The 25844-nt window shown below is 36.3% G+C and overlaps 1 protein-coding gene across 2 annotated transcripts in view; it reads right to left on the bottom strand.

Moving 5' to 3' along the window:
• RSPO2 (R-spondin 2) overlaps positions 1-25844 on the bottom strand; it is a gene marked incomplete at its 5' end in the record, with an annotated part of 100369 nt that overhangs the window by 18216 nt on the left and 56309 nt on the right. The window contains 2 exons of one of the 2 annotated variants that reach the window (XM_080339855.1): positions 15944-16132; positions 17191-17334. In XM_080339855.1, coding sequence (XP_080195981.1) covers positions 15944-16132; positions 17191-17334 — 333 coding nt within the window. The remainder of the gene's footprint in view (positions 1-15943; positions 16133-17190; positions 17335-25844) is intronic. The other variant, XM_080339856.1, reaches the window with a different exon arrangement.

The raw sequence follows: 25844 nt of genomic DNA, 5'->3' as shown, positions 1-25844 counted from the left end.
AGCATTTTCACAAAGCCATGTGGACTCTGAACAGCAGGTCCACCTGGAAGCCAGTAAGGCATTTTGAAAGAAGCCAGAATAATCTCTTAAAACACACTTGTCCTTCTGAAAGGATACTCTTCAGCAGCAAACATTCAAAAGTGCCAAGCATTCAGTAGGGCCTGCTAATTAAAAAAATGTTATTGAGCAAATTTTTGAAAGCCTGAACAGCAACGGCTGTGTATTAAAAGAAGTACCAAGTGCTAAAGATTCAAATTATTCCAGCTTAAGTATCTTCTGGATTTAGGAAATACTAGTAAGCTTGGACTCATACAAACATTTTATTTCTATGCATGCATTCATATATGTTAGTATTTGTACTACACATAAACAAAGAACTATTGTCCCAATCTGTATAATGAAGAGCATTAGGTTTTGAGGGCAACATGGCAAGTTTTGTGTATAAATGAAAAACATAAGATGTCAAACCTATTTAGATTTTGTGTGCGTTTATTTTTTTTCTAAGTTTCCATAACTTAGCCAAATATGTTGAGAGCTATAAAAACCAAAGCAGAATAACAAATATTGGCTCTTGAGCTACAGTGCTCAAACAAAAATGTTTCCAAATTTAAACATTATATACATCATTAAATATTCAATTTCCTGCTATTTTTATGTCAAAATAAAGGTAGACTGTAATAAACACTGTACAAAGCTTCAAAGAAGGAAAATCTAGATCTGACTACGAAATTTTTTTAAATTTGGCACAAAACCACTCCAAAACTGGACAAAGTACCTCTTACACTTATCTTCAGAAGTGTAAGATCACCATGAGTACATTTTAGCTCCTTTTTGATGGGAAAACATATTTGCTAGAAAAAAATGAGATTATGGTGCTTGTTTAGTGTTAACTCCTGCCAAGCATAAACAATTTTTCTTGGAGTTACTGCTGAGTGATGTGGCTCACAGCAGTAACTGTTAAAACTTCATTCTCTGTAAAATGGCTTAGGCTTGAAACCTCCCACATTTACCCTTGCAACTACTCTGGACTAGTAAACTATCTAAAAGTGCTTGCTTTCAAAATCTTTTTGGTAGTGTGGTGGCACCATTACCATTCCATGGACTGTTAAAATGCACTTTTTTTATTTTAAACTTGGCACAGCCGAACAACATACTCACGGGCACTTATGTTATAGGATAACTTCAGTCAACTCAACTTTGAAGACTATACATCTTATTTTTAAAAAAAGCTACAGCAGATTTTAAATTTAACTAAAGACTGAGGTATTATTATCTGTGCTTTATAAAGGATTTGGAAAATCTGACAATGTCAAAACTGGTTTTAGAGCAATCTCTTTGAGGACACACAATTATACCTACTCAACAGCGATGAAATTGCTGACAGGAAGCAAGGAAGTAAATTAACAGCTATTTATCTAAGTCACAATGCTTTGTGTTAGCGCATTTTCAGAGCCTAAACTAGAAGATGAATTTCTAATCCCTCAAATTAGCATGTTAGCTCATTGCACTGAAGTGTTCCTGCACTAATAACGCTTGATTTTTTGATGCTGACCAGGTTTTTACGTAAATATCAAGAAAGCAAGGTCTTTGGAAACAGTCCAAAGTCTGTGTACATACAAAGACTGTACAGTCTTACACAACAACATTCTCTTCTTCAGAAGTTATATGCCAAGTATTTTCATACAGAAATACATCAGTTTTCATATGGATACCTAAGTGAGACACAGTGTTCTGGAAAACACTGAAAACTCTAAACTTGCACCTTTGAACATGTTCCTTTTTGGGTTAGATGTCGGGTACAAATTTGTCAGCCACGCTGAGTCAAAAATCACGAGCCAGCCACAAGTAACATTTAAAACCACTAGATTTTAAACAGTAATTAATGTCCAGTGCTTTTTATTTAATTTCTGCTGTTGAGACATTCAGGGTGTCCATGTTTTCAGACATTTGCCTGCAGCCACAAAGACTGGAAAAATAGCCAGAACATGAAAACTGTTATTATGTGACGGTTTCAGCAGCTGAGCTTTAAAAACAAAAAAAAAAATCACGCAAGAGAAAAATACAGGGAACTACCATCAGTGTTCTCATTACTATATTATTCTCTTCACTTAATCATCTTAGGAAGTAATAAGGTAAAACTCTTTAAAAACAGTTCCTGCAAGTGATACATGGTAACTTCCACAGTTCAAAGAGTTCTGCTGAAGGAAGCACCTGAGTTTTCTCCAAGTGTCTACAGGGTATGAATCCTCTTACAGATTTCACGGCATTTGTAGCTTCCCTTTGGTAGCTGAAGCATTGCAATGCTGATAGTATCAGAGTTTCATTTCCTGAAGAAATGTCTTCCCAAAATCAGTCAGTTTTGATTGATGGAGAAGCCTAAGGCTTCCCCATCACACTGTTCTAAGTATAAAGGTCTTCCACTATTCTCTTGTTTTTTATTGTCTTAGAACAGTCTTTAGAAAAATTAGTATGATGGTATAACAGGTAGCCAAAATAACTTAACTGCCTGTGAGGTTACACGATGTCTTTACCACATACTGGACAGTTCTAGAGAGTTTACACAATTAATTGCATAATTAGATGAAATTTTGGTTCACATTAAAAAAATAAAAAAACACACCACACCTCTGTCAATAGATCCACACCCTGTTTTAACAGCCCTGAAAGATGATATGGAGATACTAACTTGGATAATGGTCTAAAAAATAATAATAATAATTTAAGTGGTTCTTTTGCAACACATTGCTCCCAGCTTTGAAGTGCACACACTGATGCAGCCAGTTATAATTCCAAGTCCAGCAACACTATTTAAACTCTTATTCCATACTCAGCTGATTGTATCTTTCCTTTTAAAATAATTTTTTAAATAATTTCTTCTAGGACAACCTAGAATTTCAAAATTGGTCAGTGAAGTGAGAAGGACTCTAGTTATATTCTGGCTCTTATTTTAAGTTCACTTTTAAGTTCTAAGATCCTCTTATTTGTGGAACAATCGATGATTACCAAACAGCCAGATTTGCTTGTCATTTAAACCAATCAAGCAATGAAACTTTGCCGACTTTGATGGAACTTCAGACTTCTGGCAATAACCACCAAGAGGCTCACGGTTATCAATGCTATAGAAGATCAATAGGAATTCATCTATAGAACAACAATGATCTATTCCAGATAAGCATCTCACCCAAAGAACTAGGATGTTAATGCTTTATAAGCTTGAGCCACAGTTTGACATATCGTAAACCTGTGACATTGTAATAAAAGGGTGGGAGTGTTCCCCTCCAAAGAAACTGAATTTCTTTCATCTCCCTGAAAAAATAATTCAGATGGTTGGAAGAGAAAAGTAATATATTATTCTTTCACAATATACTCCACTCAAAAAACATTATTCTGGAAAAGATGTATGAATCAACTTTTATTAGAGGTTTAAATTTTAAGAACAATTACTTACCTAATTAAAAAAAAAAAAAAAAAAAAAAAGGCAAAAAAAAAAAACCCACCAAAAAACCCCCCTACAGTTAAAAGAAATATTCTGCATGTTGTAAAACTTCTTACAAAACACTTTACTCATTTTTGGGCCATCTTATTACCAAGTTCTGTAGAAATGATAAATCCCCCTTCTCCTTTTCCTTGACACAGCTGCAAGACAAAAGGAACCTTGTATACCAGGATTTTTTCATTTATATGTCTGGGACTCATGATCCACTGTCTTATCCTGCTCTCAGAAGAGGAATTACTGCAGCCTATGCTCAAGCTGGCATTGGATTGCAGAGCCAATTAGGAAAGTCTAGTGACAGAATTATCAGGTAGTGAGTGCAGCGAATTACAGCTGATAGCATCTATTCATAAATCCTGCAGAGTACATATATTTAATCACCTAAAATGATTATGAAAAATTCTGACTACTACATCAGAATATCAGTATTTTGTGTTATAAAACTGAAACAGCCTATAATCATCTTGAAACTGACTGCCTTTTCCTTCAAGACCTACCTCCCTGTGTTCTGCCACTGTACCTTCCTTTAGCTAAAGACCTTCCACCAGCTATTCTAGTTGTCTAACCAGAGCAATGATTTGAAACCCGACACAACTTGCTCAGTAGGTATGTTTTACCTATTGCATTTTTAAGGCCCAGAAATTTCTTCAGCCATCAGTTATCGAATACAATCTCTTTTCTTCTATTGTAAATACACTCTAATAGTCCTACTCATATATTGTTCCTAGTGCTAAAAGGCAGAGTTGTGAACTTATTTATGGTGCATCTTTCCTGCGCAATCTTTTGTAATGTTTAAAATTTATTCTTTATATTTGGCCAAATTGTGGGTTCTTTTTGCTAGGCCTCATAAAAGTTATTTCTTCTAGTTTTGAAGTTATAAGGAACAGATGGTAAGTTAGGAGGTAACATCATCTGGTTCATAAATTCAGAGAAAAAAAATACAAAGATGGAATATAACCAACTTTGTGGTAGCTTTTAATGAGTCTTGATTTAGAAATCATTTAGGCATTTGTCATTTCAAGTAGCAGACAAATGTAGCACTTTTGTCAGTATTGACGGTACTATAGTATTAAAGGTAAATGCTATGTAGTTTCCAGACAGATATGCTAGATCCGATCAGAGCTGCCTGGCACTTGCATCTAGTCAACAGCTAAGGTTGTGTTGTGCAACTTGAAAAGCAATGAATGAAGCTAAATAGCCTGACAGCTTTTACAGTACCCTTTCTACTGTGTTGAACTCTTTGTATAAGCACATAATGAGAAATTCTTGCTTTCTATTGCTCTTCTTTTCTGCTTGTATTCCCACTCCTTTTCCAAACATTATCTGCAGTCATGTTCATAGTTCTTCAGAATGAACCTGGAGTTCAAACTGTTCAAGAGTAAGCCCTTTACATTCTGCTCTGAGGCACAAAGCAAAAAGTACTATGGGAATCAGTGGTGTCCAGGCTTTCCAACCTGAGGTAAAATTACTTCACAATGCCAAAAAAACCCAATAATTAAAACAAACAAACAAAAATGCAACAGGTCTTTTCCTCCCTTCCTCTTCTGTGCTGTTCATGAGAAGTAACAATGTAGACATATCTAGAAGTTCTCTATGAAGGATTTCCACAGCACATCCTTAAAAAAATCAGCCTTGACTCCAGACTAGTTCTTACACTAGCCGCAACTTGATCATGTGAGAGCAGCTGAGGAGATTGCTCCTCCACCTATTCCCTGTCCACACTCCCCCTTGACTGCTGTAGCCAGCTGGTGCAAGTTAATTAAATTAAATCTGGCCTACAGCAAAGTACTGGAAGCTGCTGTATTTATGAATTGAGCACTGTCCCTTTCCAGAATTTGTGAGCCCCTCCATGATAACTGTCAGGAATAAAACCCACAAGAGAATGAAAGCCCCAGGTTAGCACTCATGAGCTATGCATTCATACAGTAAATCACAGTTCTTTATCACAAACGTAGTACCTTGTGGTCTGAAAACATTATATCTGCACAACACTATGCCAGATCTAATAAATCGTGTCTCTCAGCAGGGGTAATTAACTCTTGCACAGCATTAGGCTGACACTTTTAAACTGTTTCCATTTCTTGAGCTACTTTATGCAGCACCAGCTTGGGAGCCTCTGAATTGCACATCACTGTAGACCTGTCCGTTGTGGGTCAAATTTTAAAAATCATTGGAAACCATTCATTATGACTCAAATGTGATCTTTTTCTGTCTAAAAAAAACGAACAAACAAAAAAAACAACAACAACAACAACAAAAAAAAAACCCAAAAGACAACCCACAACAAATAATGGGAAGAATCCGTTAACTATCTATTTCTCAGATTCTTTCCTCTCTCCTCCTCTTTGATGGATTCTTTAGTCTCCAGATTTACCCTGTCTGGTTGTGGGATAGATAGGAGGAAGCAATTTCTGCTGTATTCGGTCTGAATCCATGAGTTATGTCTTGGGCTACCTTAGGTTAGATTCATTGAATCATTTAGGTTGGAAAAGACCCTTAAGAGCATCAAGTCCAACCATTAATATTACATGGTATCAAATATCCCTTTCGCTGGTTTGGGTCACCTGTCCTAACTTTGTACCCCTCCCAGCTTCCCCTTGAAGTTAACCCTACCCCCGCCAACTCAGGACAGGCCCTTGCATCAATGTTGTGAAAACAAGTAATATCTGTATAGCCTAATACATTTACTACTTAAGAAGGCACTTCCATGAAAGGAAAGCCTTAATTAATCCCTAAAAAGAAGCAAAGCTGATTGCTTTCTAGACATGCCACACATGCAGCAGATGGCTCTCCAGACCTGCCATACCCACACCTGTGCTTTGGGAGAGCACACACACAGAACTGTGCCTTACAGACTGATCCTCATGGAGGAAAAAGTCATCTCGTGTAGGTAAGTGTTAACTGGTTTCTCTGCTGTGACTGAAACCGCTGACACTATAATGTACAAAGAAAGCTGTCTGGCTGAGATTCAGAAATGAAGAAGTACATGTGTTTTACTCCTACAGGTGGACTGTAGTTTCAGAATGAGCAAAAGACAAAACCAACAGGAGTTAGTTCATAAGGACATGCACAATAAAATCTATCAGGTACCTTTTATGGACAAATTCAGTCCATGCATTTGGATCAGCTGCAGCTTTTCAGTGTTTGTATTTCCACATGGATTAGCAGCTGGCTCTCTTTCAGCATTTTTAAACAATCCTGAACTGAATAATTGTCATGGGACAGTTCTAACTCACACTCTGGTCATTTATGAGGATTTACACTCCGGGACTTTTTCAGTTATTCACTAAAAACAGATAACTCCCATAGGAGATACTGCATCACATGATACTTGGGCTACTGCTGAAATACAATATACTTAAGGAAACACATATGTTGAAAGTGCTTATCTGGTCTAACAATAGCAATAAATAAATTCTGCATACAGTCTTTTAATGATTGGAAAAAACTCTGTGAAAATCTTCCCGAGAAAATATTTTGTATTACTTTCATTAAAAAGGAGGATTGAAAGATAATTTATACTCAGAAAGAAGCGGAAAATGTGCTTGAGTTGGCACTTCTGTACCGTCAGTAACTCCCTCATAAGTCTATGAAAATAAGTTGAAAACATATCATGCTGCAATATGATAAAACAATACATGAATTTCCACAGGCTGAATTGTCGTGTTAAGGTACTTAGAACTAAAATTTTGCACTCAGGTATATATATATATATATATATAGTCCATTACAAGGTATGCTTTGGGCAGTGCTACTGAAGAAGGAAAACTAAAACAGAAAACAACCTTTTCCCACAAAAGTGTTTTGCCACTGTCTTGAAAGGTATCCTGTAAGTGTCATCTTAGACAGATTTTATTTCTAGTCCTAAAAAGAACCATGAATTTTTAAATTTAGCTTAAGTCAAAGAGAATCAAGCCTCTTAAAACCTTTAAAAACCTGACCTATCAGTTGAATAAACAAACAAAGCAAAACTACACTACAACAGCACTTCAAGGAAATTTAAGCTACTTACATTTAAGTTGCGGATTTCAATATAAGTAAGGTATTAGTTGAGCATGTTCACACAAATTCACATAATTTAATAATTGCAGTTGTAACCCATTGTACTGTTAATCTGGACTAAAAGATCAAAAAAGTTTAGTAGGAACACTGACTTAATATCAAGCTACCACAACTTCCACACAAGATCTACCATACCCATTTCAAATAAAATACCAACTCAAAAACTGAACAGTTAAAAAGACTCTCAGACTTTGAGAAATTCTATGAACATTGAATTGGCACAAGCAGAGAAAGAACTAAATCTTGGAATGGTAATTCTCAAAAAGTGTTGATATTTTTCAGGGCACTTAATTGCTTAGCTGCTTAATTTAACTGACCCTATTTCTAACACATAAAAAACAGAGGAGGATGAGTCAACAGCCATATCTTGTTCAGAGTTTTGAGAGCCATCTAGACCCTTAAGCAATGTGACATAGTTTAATAACAGCAAAGAGGAGTCATTCCTCTAAAATCTGCAAACGAAAGCTGGATGTTGGTCCTTGCCATAAAGTACTTGGGTTTAGAAATAAACATAACTGCTACTCAAATTGATGTTCAAGTTTACACAGCTAACTGCTTTTCAGATACAGACTAATCAGAATGCATTTTCCCTTCAGAAAACAACTAGGGAAAGGATTGCTTCCAACAATGCAATAGAAAAATAACACTAATTTTTAAAAAGTCACACTAAGTTTATACCTGAACTGATTTTAATGAATATGAATCAAATGCATGTGTAATACAGTTACTTAATCTCTTAGCTCACAAATGTGTATGCATTTTCTTTCCTGCATGTATTCAGAGTTTTTCTTGCTTGGGTGGTTGTTTTGTGGGGAGCAGGTTCTATGCTTTTTGTTTGTTTGGTCGGTTTTTCTTTTGTGGTTTTTGTTTGGTTTGTTTTGTGGTTTGGGTTTTTTGTTGTTGTTTTTTGTTTTCATTGTTGTTGGTTTGGTTTGGGTTTTGGGTTGGTTTTTTTTGGTAGTGGTGGTGGTGATGGTTTTTTTGGTGCTATAACCTCATGAAGTCCTTTCCAACCCAAACTATTAATTCAGCTTTGATTCTTTCATTATCACCAAATAGAAATGACGACCTGTGTCTTCTTTCTTAGAAGCTAGCACAAACTTATTGGCTATATAACTATATCTCTTACCTATGTGCCTTAATTTAAAATACTTACAGTCTAGTTGACAGCATACTCACTGAAATAAGCAGTATTACAGATTATATCTTCCTTAGGATTTGGACTTCCTTTACTATTAGTTTTTACCTGCGGCAGTCCCTTCTGGATGTGAACAGCTAAAGAGTAAGGAGAAAAGAAGAAATAATACCCTCAGCACAACATCCTCTGTATGAAGCAGATGTTGACAATCCAGACCAGCAGATTCTGCAGCTGACAAAAGCTTGTTTCCTGAACTTCCTAACAAGCATTGCAGGGTAGGTGGGTTAATCTACATTATAAAACAGTCCTGTTTTTCTGGAAAGTCTCCAAGCTACTTTAATCTTGTCCCTTCTTGCTCCCACTCGTTAGCTCCTTCACAAAATGTGCGGAACAACCATTAACTAAAACACTCACAAAAATATTTGCTCATTGCTATCTCTTTCCCAATGTGCACTGGGAAAACACATGTCTTTGGTGGAATTTACTTCTTGTAAGCTCTCTGCTGATACTGAAATGTTTTTGCCTTTTTTTCCTTCAGAAGCTTTGAGTCATGCTTTGTAACTCAAAATTGTAGGTTATGTTTTCAGACAAGCAAAGGCCAAGCCTTTTCAGTCAGAGTGTAATTGGTGCTCTCAAGATACATCAAGGACGCAAGCCTGCTTGCCAATACAGATATTCTAGCAGAGCCAGTACTCAGCACAAATATACTTAACGCAGTTGCTACCTGTCTGCTGAGGGAAAAAACAAAAAGGGCAGATTTGTTCCAGTGTTACTGCAAAATTAACAGAGAACTGCAGTAGGCAATGACAGTAACTGTTGTAAATACTATGTACTAGTCTGGTTCAAAATGCTGATAAGACTTGTAAACACTAATTTTTAGTATTACAGTGATAAATAATATTCCAATGTCTTCAAGATTCATGCAGTACTAACCAAAGCAGTAATAACTTAGTGTTTGTGAATCTTGACAGAACAACGATGCTTTCTATTTGCTAGCACCCCTCTTCAGATCATGCGTCAGCTTATAAGATAATAATTTCTAAGCAGGATCATTTTCTTTTCTCTATAACTTGCCACATACATTTATGTCATGATCTAGCTAACTGAATGAAATCCTCAAGTTAGTAAAAATGTCAACAAACTAGATTGGACTTTTCTTTATGATTTGATAAGTCAAAACAAATCTAAAACTAAAGTACAGTTCTATATCTGCAGCTCTATAGTACCTCCACTGTTTTTTCAGTGTTTTCTTAGACTGCCGTTTCGTGCATTAAATTAAAATAAAGGTACATAGTGGCATGTATCTTTTAGATCCTACGCAAGATTTTGAAATTACAAATGTGTAGCATTCAGCCAAAGACAATTAAGTTAACAGCTCAAACAACAAAAAAGTAAATTGAGAAAGCAGCACTTCTCACTAAGCTTCCATACTGATTAAAGCTAAACTTGGAAATGCATGAAACAGCATTATATTAAAAATTAAACACACTCCACATGTTATTTCAACATCAATAAACCAGACCAAATTAAGAGATCTCAGCACTATAACAAATACGGTAAAACTTTTTTTTGTTCCTTTTCCTTACGACCATTCATTTCAGATTCTCTCTAACTGGGAGTAGAATATATCAGAAATTTTGCTAAGCCTGAACAGTGTTCTTTCAACCTAAAGCCACAGCGTGTCCTGCCATTCAAAGCAGCAGAATCATCCAGGCTGGTCCCCAGTCCAACTTTCTGCTCTCAGTACCATCAAGACCATTCAGACCAGATGGTTCAGGACTTTGTCCAGTCAGGCCATGGAAACTTCCAAGGTTAGTGACTGTGTAAATCTAGCCCAGCGCTCAGCTGTCCTTGTGGAGAAGCCAACAGTTCTTGCTGTTGCCAGACCAGTCTTTGCCACTTAGGCTACCTGTTCTTGTGGCAACATAACGAGGCCAAGAGACACAAAATGTGGTGGTTGTTTTTACAGAGACCCACCTAGAGAACACCCTAGCACTGACACTCAAAAGGCAGATGCTGTCTGTAGGTATTGTGCCTATTTGTGACAAGTGCAAGCTATAAATTAAGGTCTCAAAAGCATCCTGGCTTACAAAATTTCCCACATTGGGCACTGCGGTGTAGATATAGTCAAAAAGCTTAAAAGAACATAATCACCTGTCTGATCACTGAGATCACTCACTTATTTCTGTTGCTACATTTGAGTTTTTATTATTATTATTTCTCACTTACGAAGAGATTCATTGTAGCTGAGAGTAACCTCATGAAATTCAATGAAAACGAGTTATGGCCCTGGACCACTTTGTCTGACTCTACTTTGAGCAGGAGGCTGGACTATGTAACCTCCCTCATTCCCTTCAAACACATATTATTCAATAATTCTGTGATTTTGTTGGTTGCACAACTAAAAAATTATGTGGTTAGCCTCTTCGAAATAAATCTAATAAAGAGAGGAATCCAGATGTATTTTGCCAGGTTTCAAAGGAAAACAAATGTTAGCACCAAACTTTTGGGTGGAGTCAAAGAGCAACAAAATAACACATTTGACCCTTTACACTGCAGGTTGCCAAGTTAAAGCCAGAAATGTTAAAGCATTCACTCTCAGAGGAAATATGTCAGTTTAAAGAAGGAAAAAATACTTACCTACTAGAGATAACTATACCTGTAACATGGCATCTCTTAGAAATTATGCTAGTTTAGTACGCCTTAAGTGTATAGCTAGTGTCTTCAAAGTGTATGTACAGATTTATTCTAAATATTGTTTATCCTACCTTAAATATTTGTTGCAAAGCAGGATCATGAACTCCATTTGTCATATCACTAGTAACTTATTAGATTAAAATAACACATACTACTTACCTAACATACGTTTTGCAGCTTTGCATATTTGTTTTCTATATTTAAGTATACATTCTTTTATCCTTTAATCTTTTCAGTCATATTTTCTGAGTACTAATAATGAAATGTAACTGCATAAAGACAGAAAGTCCGACTGGAACTTTTTACTGTTGCTCTTCCAGAGCTCTTAAATATTATTGTAGCAACGGAAAGAAGAACGATTACTGCATAAAAAGCCTCCAAAGTGTGATCAACCACCATGATGTCCATCCAATTATGTGTCTATGTCAGGGAAGAACTCCTACTGGTAGCCTCATGTCCTGTCCCAATGCCTTCCCTCTTTCCAGATCAGGAAATAAATGTAGACATACATCTCATCTTCACCTCTCTTCATGTCCGAGATAAGCATTCAGAAATGGCATCATGATTTTTACTAGAAATAACAGAGCAATATTTGTGTGTCAGCTAACTTGAAGAGCTGCTTTGCTTGCCTTTGTAATATTTAATAAGAAACATGAAAGCAATCTGCAAGTATCTCCAGGGTACAAATAAAGAAGGAGTAATTTACTGAGGTGAACATGGGGAACATGTAAAAATAGGAGGTAAAAAGAGAATGTTTCTAATAAATATTTGGGAAAAATTCTAGACAGCAAGCTGTATTGGTCCATAGAATATGTCTGCCTCCTAATTTCCCCATTGCTTATAACACAAGCACTCTTCTTTTCAAAATTCTTTTTTTAATTTCTTTTTGACCTAAAGAGGAGAAAATTCCTTATCAGGAAGAGATCAGCACGTGTAGGAGGTGGCCTAAACAATCCAAGTCATCTTCTTTTAAGTCTAACTTCTTATAGTATGAGTCATGTTACACCCAAGCCACAGGGTAACATACATAACATGAACAGATACACAAATGTGATGTTCCCAGCTGGTAATAACAGTTATATCAATTAGTACTGACAATAAGAAAATACCACTGAGTAACATTTGAAATCAAGTAGAGTGTTCTCTTATGTAGCTGGCTTCAGCAGGAAAGAAGTGAAATCATCTTTCACTTGCATTCCAGCTCGTGTCTCTACAGCTCCACAAATACTGGGGAAGTGATGAAGAATTCCTCATGAGCTAGATTTGTAACACAGCCATATGGCCAGATGGGTAACATCTCAATCCTTGATAAATAGGAAACTGAAGTACTTAGTAAGAAAACTGAATTTAACTCCACTTCTTCTGCAAACATGTGAAAATCAGTTTCAGAGGTTTTTCTGTGATCTGGACCATAAACGGTAACTGTAAAATGTACAGAATTAGAAAACGTGTCAAAAACACTTTGACCCTGCTCTACCAAAAATATCCTTACTTGCTCTGCTCAGTATAATCCACCACAATCTACAACTGTCTTAGCTGTATAATTCAATACTTATCCTACACATTTGTGTGAGTCTACGTACTGACAATATGAGGAATAAAAGATTTATTAACAGCCTCTCAACTGGCATTTGCAGGGATTATGGTTCTTCAGTCTCCCAGTAATGCTAGCCTTACACTTTTCTCTTATTTCCTTAGTTTAAAAGTTCATTACAAAATTTCTAATATTGGGAAACCACTGTATTTTTAAAAAATAAAGAACTCCTTAACAGCCAGGGTCTTCTCAGTTTCAGCTTCCTAGTAACAAGTGTCTCTGTCTTCTGCTGCTTCACAGTGAGTAAGCAAATAAACACTGGAATTGTCTAACGGGGCAACCTGCTAACTAAAATATGATAAAGCAATATGATCTTAAACTGGCCATATATATAATCATAATTAAAACATATTATGAAGCAGGAGTTTTGAACAGGACAATCTCTGTGGCTTCCTCACCTACAGAGGTAACCAGGCCTGGGGATGGATTACCCCAGGCTTTAAAAACACCACTAACACTCTCCCTCCCAGGAGTTTCTTAGGAGAGAGAAAGGAGTTTATACTCGGTCAGTATTTTATATGATTGCACAGAAGCAGTACTAAGCATCAGCATTCGATGTGGAGAGTTCAGACCTGTAGTTTTCTATATACTAATTCTTATCTCTGAAAACACAGGCAGGGAATTCCACATGTTGGGAGGACAGAAGAAGACTGTAATATTTAGGATTTACTGGAACCTATGGTTATGAAAGAGTCTTACAAGCCTTTCACACTGAATTTGTATTTGCAAAAACAACTTTCGTGATATGCAGTGAAAAAAATTGAGAGGTTTGATAAAAAATCTTGACATAGACTAGGAAATAAATTTCCTAACTCTTAGGAAAGTCCACCACTCTGCCTTTGATAAGATAAAATTAGAAAGGTAAATCTTTATAATCAGTGACCTGAATTGCTGGACAAGAAAATTTGAAACAATTTAAGAGAATCTGCTACAAAAAACACATGAATGTTCAATGATTCCACATTACCACAGTAAGATAAATATGCTGCAGCATTCATAAACACTGTGGTCCACTTAAGCACACTTCTCAAATGATTTACAGTAATTTGAATTGTAACTATATTAGTAAAGCTAAAACCACATCTGTAAAATTCCACTTGCCAGGAGTTTATATAGAAGCTGGATATTGCATCCATGAAATATCTCCCTCCATACACATTGGCTGCATAAATGGCTAAATCTCTACCATATGGAGTCAAATTGAAAATATTCTGCAGTTCTCCCAAATTCTCCCCTAGAAGCTAAACTTCATGTCTCTGAACAACAACAACAATAAATATTGATTGGAGATTTTGTAGATCTTCACACAGGTTCCTTTAATTTAATTCCATTTCAGCATTAAAACATTTCCCCAGCTGATCTGATGAATACCCCCATCTGCACTTCTGAGTTTGTTAGAAGTAACTGAAACAGCCCATCCACCTCAGCGGGCTGCAAGTGCTCGTTCGGTGCAGCTGCCTCGATGTTGGTGCAGCTGACTCAGCATTCAAAGACACCAGAAGACACATACCATGACAGCCCAAATCAGCCTGGACTTTTACCTTTTCTTCTTCCTTCCTCTAGAGGTGTTAATTTTGTAGCTTCCACTCTTCAATGCCTTTGAGAAGTTTATTCAGGTTGCAGATTAACTGTGATGCACCGCTTTACCACCATGACTATTCTCTTGTGTGCATGCACTTGTGTATGAGGATAGGGAGTGGGATAGGGACAAAGAGTGCATAACAAACTCAGTTAACGTGGATAACAGAGAACCAACTTTATATTCTCTTCCAGTTTGTGTTAGAGTCCTTGAGACAAAAATGAATTTTGCATAGATCTAATTTAGAAAGTAAAATTTTGTGTATAATTTTCACACATGCTGGTGGGTGGCACATTCAAGCCAAGAGAGACTTATTGCACAATCCCAGAACACAAAGTATGTTTATTTATATACATATGCTAAGTTTATTTCAGTTTTAGCTTATTCACAAAACAATGGCTTTTCTTAGAACTCTGAAACCCTTTATTACTTTTTATTTGTCTAATCTCATGGTTGACCCAGCTTGCAGCAGAAGGTTGGACCAGAGATCTCTTGAAGTCATTTCAAGCCTGAAGCTTTCTTTTATCTTATGAATCCAAGAGAAATGGCATCTTTATCACCTAATGATTACCCACATTTCCTATAAATTCTGAAAACTGTAAATGTTCAGTCTGTACAAGTTTAATAGTTTCAATTTAAAAGATAACAAGAACTCCTCTCTACCAGTGAAGTGTCTCCACTTTGGGGTCTACAAAGCTGAATGAAAATTTGAAACTCCATTTCCTTTTTCGAATCAGTATCACTACATAAGTCTTAGAACATCATGATAAAGAAATTTGATTGTGTTTTATCTACTTGTGGTAATTGCCATAAGCTGGTCTCATGCTGAAAAGCTTGATATCTGTCGCTATTCTGCTTGTATCACATCTAGCATAGTTTGGCCCTAATCTACAATATGCATTCTAGCTAATAGCCCCAGATAACAATGCCATGCATGATTAACTTATTTGATTTAAATACCCGCCACACGAGCACTATGTATGCCTCCTGCAAAGAGGTTTAGAATCATGATCTTTCCTGTCATGCTCAGAGCAATTAATTCTTCCACCATCACTATCATTTTCACACTGACGTTCAAACGGCAATATGTTACCATTTTTCCATGAGGCACGTCTGTTGAAAAAGCCTCATTACCACACCAGGAAAAACACAGTTTCACAGTCTACTGAGAGACTCATCACTCCCACATTGAGCCTTTCCCTGGAGTGCTGCTGCACCAATTCAGACTGACATAGTACTGCTGCCTTTCAGCCCTGACTGGCAGAGCAAAGGCAGGGTTTCCCCTTCCACTGGGAAGAAACAGCTCTTTTCTTCAAGTTAGAAAGAGGATTTCAGTTAAGGAAAGCTCATAAAGACTTTTGTGGCATGGACTGTGCTTACCTCCTGGACAATGCCTCATGGCCATTTTACACCGTCTGGATTCTGCAATGGTTGGGCACGGTATCGTGTCTTTCGCTGGCTTCTTCACAATTTGTCTTGTTCTCGTTTCCAGGCCCCACTTAAATCCACATGTTTTGTTATTTCTGCTGCAAGTTCCCCACTCACTCCACTGACCCACTTCACAGCCTTCTGATAAAGCAAAAGAAAACATGAGTTAGACATGAGTTAGCAATTCTTCTGGCTTTTCTTTGTTGTTTTTGATTTTTGGTTTGTGCGTGTTTGTGGGTTTTTTTGCTTTTTTTGTTTTGTTTTGTTTTTATTACCAAGAATGTACTATTAGAATGCACCACTTAAAAGCTTTACTGTTAGAAGGCAAAAACTTTGAACGAAATTAAAATATCTTATGGAACCTGAAGGAATCTTTTTAGCTGACATCAACCTAAGCATAAAACCATCAGAGTATCAATCTGTCTGTATAGACATTGTTCCAGTTCCAAATACTTAAAAACCCTCCTAAAAAAATGGGATTGATTTAAATTTTTCTCTTTTTAATAAATACAAACCATTTGGTTGTCACTTGGATTTTCAAAGTGCAGGAGTTCACTTTTCCAGTGCTCTCCACCATGAAATACAGAGAATATTCTTAAAAGACAGAGCCTGTTCCTGACACAGTTCCCAGGCTTCCAGACAAAACACTAACTGGTGGCATTGTCAGAACTGCCAACGCTGGTTCAGAGTTATATGGTAAACTTCTACTAAAACTACTTATTTAGTGTTTTATATTTGTTACTCATTAATGGAAAAGTGAGGAGCTAAAAGTGAATTTGAAGCCCAGATGTTACAGGAATTTAATCTGCCCTGCCCCTGCATTCTGACATTGGGAAAAGGCAAAATGAACACGTAGCTTTACAAGGGTGAGAATCCAAAGAGTACGTTGCTGTTTTGAAATTCTGCCGCAAAAACTGGCCTCAGGAAATTCTGAGATAAAAATCCTCATACAAGGTGATTTACAGTCAAGAGGACAGCATGTTCTAATGCAGAACAACAGTGACATTGCAAATAAAGTAATATTTCAAAGTTTGAGTATTATTATTATTGTTGGTAAAGAGACCCAGATACAATCCATTAGTGAATGTTGCTTGATAGAAAATACTAAGCATCAGATTAAAAATAATGTCCTAAGTATTTGAACCCAGTCACCTGGCAGAAAAGCTGCTTCAGCAGCACTGCTGTGCTAGAAGACTCACCCACGCATTCCATAAGCTCTTCCAAGGCTGCAAATCCAGGGGGGCATCCTCGGAAGCAGCGGCCTCTGTGCGAGTAGAAGCCCGTTTTGCATTTGGTACAAAAGTCTCTGCTAAAGCAGGAGTCACAGTTTTCTATTCTGCATCCTGAAACAAAAGGATTATAAGGACCAATGAGACAGCTACGTTAAGGTGAGACTAAAAATGAATGTTTTACAAAGAAATAAAATAGCAAAACCAAGAGTGCTATAATGAGGAATATTGTTGTCCTGAAATCTGTCTGCTCTGTAAGAGTAATTGCAGGTAACCATAATCGATTACCACATTCTCCTCTATATCCTTTTCATCTTATTTTTTCATCAAAAATGTGGACAAAACCTCTAAGTGATATTTGAGTTAATTACATCCTTTTAGAGGAAAACTATTCAATGTAAATTATTCTTGTGTTTAAGGAATTTTGAGGAAGATAAGATGTGACACATTATTTTGGGAAAGTATGAACGCATTGTATGTATTGTATTTGGGGTTTTTTGTCATTGTAAGCAGGAAACTTTTTTTTCCTATGAGTTGATACTATAAATAGCTGTATGGACACTTTTATATGTTATGTCTGATATCCATATCTACACATATGCATGTGCAACCATGCAAAAACCATACATTTTTCTGGGTATAACTCCTCTCCATTATTAATGAAGTCAACCCATAAAAGATAGCTATTATTAAATTACTAAAGGAAAAAACTATAATCAATAGCATACTATTGCCTTTTGAAATACAGTATTTCTCTGAAAATTCAGAAGCAGACTGTTCATAAACATCCTATTCCATACTAAAACACAGCAATTTGGAAACAAATTAATTATCAACAATTATATGCACACCTGAAAAGCAGAAATACCTACATGGAGGCTTATGAAAGTCACTTATACATACCTACAAAAAAATGCCAGAGAAAACTGTTCCAAAGATTAAAAAGTAAAAAACATTATATTTGGAACAGTAATGAACTCTTTATTTAAATAATCTAATCCTTTAGATAACATACTTAATTTACATAAACTACATGTCTTCAGCTATCTGCTGTCACAGCAGGAAGTATTTGTTATTCATGTTGTGCAACAATATACTAATCTTTTTGGTCACTTATGTAATTCTTTTATTCTTCATTCATTTCTAATGGAAAAAAAATCACAAACCATAAGGACTTCTGGAATAGCTCTTGGTAAATATCCCCTAACAACACTTCAAATTTAGGCAATACTTATAAAACAGATTTTTGTATTTACCCTTGAACATCGGCAGGCCAAAATAAGGCATATCATAACACTTTAACTGGGTTGAGGTGGGAAATTATTCTTTGTTAGCAATTAGGGAAATATGAGGCTTTTTAGATCAGATTTCTTGTGGCATTGGACAACAAATAGGCAGATTGCAAAAGAGGAAAGGGGAAAAAGGAAAGGGGAAAAAGGAAAGGGGAAAAAGGAAAGGGGAAAAAGGAAAGGGGGAAAAAGGAAAGGGGAAAAAGGAAAGGGGAAAAAGGAAAGGGGAAAAAGGAAAGGGGAAAAAGGAAAGGGGAAAATAAATATTTCAAATGCTGGTACACCTTTCTTTGGTTAGAAGGAACGTGAACAGTAAGTCTGGAGTCTTGTGCTGCCACAGGGAATCTCTGCAGGTTCTGTTTAGACACACAACCTGCAAGTTACCAACACCAGCATTTCTCAAATAAGCTTTGAGAACTTGTGTCCATATAAGCAGCACAAGTTGGGCTTCTTATCCATGCTTCAGTTTATAGGAAATTCCCAGGAATGATAATTTCTTTTTCATGAGGATTGAACCAGTCTCCAAAGAAGACCTGATCAATGCCCATAAAATGACCCTGCAAAATCACTGCATCTGCAAGGTGGAGCTCAAGGAGAGCTGCTCTGGAGAAGTACTGCAAAAGTTCACTGCAAATCTGGTTTGTCACAGTCAAGATGTACTGCAAGTATTTTATTAATTGCAATGCTTGAATCAAACATCCAGTGTGTTTAAATATTCAGAGAAAATTAAAAAAAAAAATGAAAACCAAACACAACGCAAAATATTTTCCTCTTGCACACTCACACAAGACAGTTTGAAGAGATTTTTCCTTTTCTATTTAGTCCAATGATGAGGTGTGGAATCGAACATTAAATGAAAAATCATTATCACGCAACCCTCCTTCACATACAGGCTACGCAAGTACATTTGTGAAATAATGTTTTAACTATTGTTTTTGAAACATGTTGGGGAGTCATATGTTTAAAGTTTACTCCATTTCAACATTTGGGGGTGGAAGGGGGATTAAATGAAAAACACTTGGTATAAGTTGCCTTTTGATATTACATAAAGATGCTTAGCAGGCAAAAGCCAGCCTCAACTTACACTGGGGATACCCTCCATAAAACTCTCGCTGTTTAACAGTACATATGTGAATACCCCGTATTTAAACATTAAATGAATTAATCTTCTTTCAGTTTTTTGATCACACTTCAAAATTACCATCCTATTTATACTTTTTGCTTTGCCTTCTATGCCAATTTTCTTTTGTATCACAGTAGAGTCTTTGCCATGGCAATTATATTTTGGAAGCATCAGTGGGGGCTCCTGGGTTAAGTTTGGGTAGATATTTCCACCAAGGCAGTTTATTTTCAATGATTTTGTATTAAGATAAATTATGCCAAATATTAAATGCTTATCATGTAATATGTATCAGATGCAATTTAAGGGAAAATACTGAAAGAATACTAGGCATGCTTTAAGAATTCTGAATTTAAAATATTAATTCACCAAAGTGATGCTCAGCACAACGCTTGGGGTTACTGGGTGTTAATCATAATTTAAGTCAGTAATATGCCACACTGTAGCTGAAGATCAACTGAGACTGACAACTACTTTTTTGACATTGTCCATACACTGCTTCAAATCATGAAGGGATATTGCATAACCCACAGTATTCTTCAGATGTGCTTAGATTTTTTTTTTTCTCTAACAATAAACAAAAAATGGTGCCCACTAGAGGTTTCCAGATAGACAAGGGTAACTGCCTGAGAGATTTTAGAAGCAGTAAAGAGAGGGAGCCTAAAATTTGAAGCTTGGGGAAAAGTATGGGAAAAGATTGGTGTCATAGTGGAGAAAAAGTTGATAAATTCAGTCATGCAGAAGAACCCCGAAAAGCAATCACATACCCTTGGCAGGGCAACATTGACAAGGTTGGAAACATAATCTTCAGAACCTGAGAGTGAAGAAAGGTGCTTCACCACTGCTGTTCCAATTTAGCTGGCAACAGAAGGTCTGTAGGTTAGGGGCAGACACTTGTGAGTCTCTACCTCTTCTTTCCCTTGTATTCAATTTGCAGTGTCTCATTAAGGGTCTGCTTCCTACCAGATCTCAAGTGCCTTCTATTTCTGCTCAGTATCATGTCTCCTTATATCCCACTGGCTCTACTACCCTCTACATAGCCAGGACCTCTCACACTCATCATAACACTCTTACTGCAGCTCTTCTAGCATAACCTCTTATTTTCTTTCAGTGTTTCTATCTTGGGAAAGCCAGAAAGTCAAATATTTGCTTCCATCCTTCCACATGAAAGGTATAAAACACCCTTGGAAACCACCTCCATATGAAGACTACACATCTACTCACGCCATCCTCACATAACTAGACTACAAAAAGCACTCAGGGAAATCTGCTGGCGTGTCTGATTAACACAGCCTATTTCTAAACAGATTACATTTTTAAAAATGTTACACCGAACTTCCCACAAAAGTTGTATGTAAATGCTAAAAGAACAACATTCTGACCTCACTGAAATCCATGGCAAAGGTCCTAACTGCTTCAGCAAGGGGAACTTTAAACTAATGACTTTCTTATCTCATCAGATAGACCAGAGTCCACTGCAATGACTTCAATGGGCAAAATTAATATTGAAAACCCTAAAGAGATACAATCTTTCATAATAAATACATATTTATAAAGTAAAAAGTAAGAACTGAAGAAGAGCAGTACTACGTAAGTTAGAAAAGCTAACTAACTTTCTAGACGTCTATTTTCAATCTCAAATTGTCACAGGAGTGGTTATAAATTCACAGCTCCATGACTTCACCTCTCAAGGGAAAGGGTGGAAGAGAAGTCACTGCTTTGCCTGGTGAAGCTAAGCTGGGTTAAAATGAAACAGAAGCATTCTGCTCAAGTATCTTCAGTGTTTCAAAAAACCAAAGTGAAACAGCAACTTATCCCTTCAACAGAGCTCTGACATGTTGACTTAAGGAACAGATACCTTCTCCAATGGAAAGTCTATTGATACTGTGCAGTCTTCGTTTAGACAGACAGAAGAGCAAGAATTTGAATGAATGACATTTCAGGGCAGCAAAACGGTAGATTATAGTATGGAATAAGTGCCTTCATGCTCGGGAGCAGTTACAGAAAATGCTCAAGAAAGAAACAGAACTCTATGAGCTAATAGAGCACCACTCCCCAGCCAATGGCCAGGAATCCAGGAATCCTACAGAAAGGAAGGACCAGATTCTTTGGTTCTGCAGAGCAGAAAAAGAAAAGAAGATCATAATATCTCCACCAAAAAGACTGTTGTCAGAATGACTCCGAAGATGGAAATTTAAAACATCTTTGACTGTCCTTATTGAAACAAAGTGGCAGGACGTAGGAGACAAAGTTCCCCTTTCCTTAATATTCAGTGAGCTCTAGAACCCCAGGGCACTTCAGATATAATTTTGTTCTGAAGTGCTTTTGCACATACATCAGAATTTTTTAAAAACGTAATACCTATAAACCATGTTTCAGTCAAGGTTAGGGCAACCAATCTATTCTGTAAAAAGTGCATTTAGCTAGCAATAAAATATTTGTATTTAAGCTTTATAATCTCTATATCACGCAAATGTTTTTCTGCCATTTACTTAAAATAAATAAAAAGAAAAAAAACAACAAACAAACAAAAAATCCTCACAAATACAACTCATTGATGTGACTGAAACTTACAATATTCATAGAAAACTACATAAATTACATACATGGTGCATTAAAGAACCTTATGGAAGGAGAAAGCCCAGATTACAAGTAATGTCTGAATTAGAGATACATTTTAAGCAGATGAATCATAGTGATATCAAAAGATTCCTGACCTGCTTTGACTTCCTAATAGTCACTCATACTCCTTCTTTTAAAATAAGCATTAAGGAATTGACAGATTTACATTTTAGAGAAGAAATCAAAAGCCCGGTAGTTCAAAATACAGATTCAGACTTTGAATTGAATTTAGACTCAGGTGCATATGCTTGTTATTAAAAACAAAAACACCCACAACTATAATTACAAAAAAACATAACATTACCAAAACAACTACTATCCTTCCACAGTAAAACTTGCCATCATCAGATAAGGTGAGGCAGAATAAGCTGGATTTTATGGAAATATAATTCATTCAAAGCTCAAAATAAAGTCTAAAATGTTCCATATTGAGATGCACGCGCCCCATATCTTAACATACATTAAGAAGAAAATTTACTATATTACCTTCTCACATTAAGTGCAATATTATTCATTTTAAGGTCAAAAGATGCCTATCTCAAATGTAAAAAGTCATTACTCATTTGTTAAGTATTTCTATTGATCTACATAATCTTGAAAAATTTACCCAAGTCTTATTTGGCCTTTGTGAAAGATCCCTGTTCTGTAGCATTTCCATTGTCACATTGTTCCTTTCTAAACATGATCCATATGATTGAATATTCATCCATAACCTGCTTCATTACAAAGATGTTTTGCAGTACACATAGTAGAAAAGTCAGCTGGTCAGTCCCCAGCAATGGTAATAACAATGATTCACGGCCAGTTTGCTTCGCAGTTAACATGGACAACAATGAAGAGCAGTCAAGTATGGGAAAGACAGAATGCATGAAAGGACCTACATGAGTGGAAACCAGCAACCAGCAACGTAGAAAAGAGAACTGTACTGAACACTTCAAGATAGATAATGACCATATTTTGCAAAGGAAAGCTGCAAGACTGAAGCTGTGGAAGGAAATGTGGCATTCCCAGATTGAGGGGCTTGGTAGTCTTTGCGCTGAAATTGGGTTCTTGCTTCACGTGCCCCCTTGCATTTCAGAAGATAAAGTAATAGGAGGTGATGATTCACTACAGTCAGGGTTTTCCTTTTGAAGGTCAGAATCAGCTTTTTCATTGAAGCACCATTCCAGAGGAGCCTCTGGGTCCATAACTTGTGAGGTTGGTATTCCTGGGCTGTGACAGCTCTTGCGTGGGCCAAAGCACCTACCTCGCTCTTTCACAGTGAGCTCTGACTCACAGCTCCATAATCTTCTTGCCCAAGATCTCTCTGCCTCTTCTAGCCCAGAACCTCTTAACTTCCCCTGTCCCCAGACTGTCCCCATCCCCATCACACTCACTCATCCCAACTGCTGCTCCCCCGCTGCTGCTCAGCAAAACACCTTTGATGGTACAGACTTAACTTCACATCACCATCCTGATGTGTCCGTTGGCCCTTCACACCAATCTGCCATTGACCAGCACCGCCTTCTGTGCTAATCTTCTCCAAAATTTCCTGAGCAAGAGGAGACTTCAAAAATCCATGGAGATGCATGCTTGGAATACAACATGCTAATTATAAAATACTATAACGTGAACTTTTTTTTTTTAAATACATTTACTTAATTATCACTTAGCAATACAATTCAAGTATGTTCTAATCTTGAATCATTAATTGAGATCTTTTAAAGAAATGCCAAACCACAGTTTTTTCAAATAGTATTTTACAAATATACAATCATCCTATTAAATCTAAATTGATTACAGATTAAATAAATGCTAATTCACAGCACTATGATGATTTTTTGTTTCCAGACGAATGGAAGGAAACTCTTTCATCAAAATACAAAGTAAGGCTAAAAGTAAAGCAATTCCAAATTAAAAAAAAAAAAAAAAAAATCCAAATCCTTACTAAGAAGAACTGGAAGGAAGAAAAAGAGTGGCACAGATAATGAAAAAAAAAAAAAATTAAGGTCCCTATAAATAATCATAGGTAGATCTCAATTTCTGGCCATCCAGCTTCATTATCAAAATCTCAAAGTCTAAGTTGAGCTTGCTTTTAAAAGAAAAAGCCATATTTCAAGAAAACAAAACTCACTAAAACTAGAAAGTAAGAAAAAAATAATTATTTAAAGCAAATTATGTTTCTCATGTGTTAATTGAACCTCCTGACAGACTGTTACAATTGCACTGGCTACAATAGTCTCAGAACATAATATGTTTTACTATACTACATAAGCAACAGTCAAGCCACAACATATTGATGATGTCTTGCTATTTTTGTAACAAAGTTTTTAAAAAATTACTTTTTAAAATACAGTGAGTTAGTTACGTGTGTTTAATAAATGCTTTAATTTATTTGAAAGCAGCTCTCTATCTCTTTATCCCAGATGCATGGAAGGGGTAATTACAACTTTAGCAAAGTCTGGCCTTTTTGTGAGAAAAAGTGAACCTAAACAAAAGCCAACCAAAGCTGAAGGGAGCTGCAGTTTCCAAGCTCTGAGTGCCTCCTCCCTCTAAAAATGTAAAGGTTACTATGGATACAGACTAAGTTGAAACATTCAAGATTGGTCTGACCATAGGGTCAAGCCTATGCTAAACCAGCCACCCAGGTGACAGATTTCACCTTACTCCTTAATTCAGTTTTGGTGCTTTGTTTTTTGTCTTGTGTTTGTGGGTTTGGTGTTTTTTTTTTTTTTTCTTTTTTCTTCTTGTGATATTATTTCTTCTTGTAGCAGTTCAGTTCAAAGTCATTAATTATTAAAATCTGTTGGAAAATTAACCAAGTGTATCTCTTCTCTTGGGCATTCTTCCACAGAAGAGACTCACCACTTTCCAATTTCATGTCCAAATGTACTGCATTCTCACACTGCAGTGTTCAAGAGGAAAACCATCTCCAGCAGGGAACTCTACATTGATTCCTAGAGACAAGAAGTCTCGAAATTATATGACTCATTGTTACTAGAAAAACAATCTAGAATTACCTACCAAATTCAAGACACACATACTGCTTATAGCACATGTAGAAAAAGCCTTGAATTTCAAAATTTCCATCATTTCAGAGCTGCTGCACTTGGCTGTGGTATTTATTGTGTTACTGTTGTCAATAAATATTTTTGGCTTTTAAAATAATATCAAGATTTTCCATTAGAATATGTTCTATAGCTTCTCTAACAAAAATAGGCAAGTGTTCCAGTAATAGAATGTTAAACAGCTTTTGCGCCCATAAAGACATTAAGAGGGCAGAAATAACTTCAACTTATGTAATTCAAGCCCTGTAACTCCCAAAAGGATTTTAACTTAGCCAGAATTTTTATTATTTTTAGCTGAGATAATACTATCTGAGGTATGGGGTCCATAACTAAACATACCTGGAAGTATCTAACATGAAGTAGGAAGAAACCTATTCTGTATTTTTAAGAAAGTTTGTTTTAACTTCAATCCACAAAATGTCTGTGTGTCCACAATACAACGTATGTGCCATGCAAGATCACCAAACCAAGAACAAATATATGATTCATAAATAAACTAGTGGGCAGTTATATTAAAATAAAAATGCACAGTACAAAGATCATTGG

Source organism: Nesoenas mayeri, assembly GCF_963082525.1.
Source record: "Nesoenas mayeri genome assembly, chromosome: 2".
NCBI classification, from domain to species: Eukaryota; Metazoa; Chordata; class Aves; order Columbiformes; family Columbidae; genus Nesoenas; species Nesoenas mayeri.
This window is presented reverse-complemented; position numbering and strand designations above follow the sequence as displayed.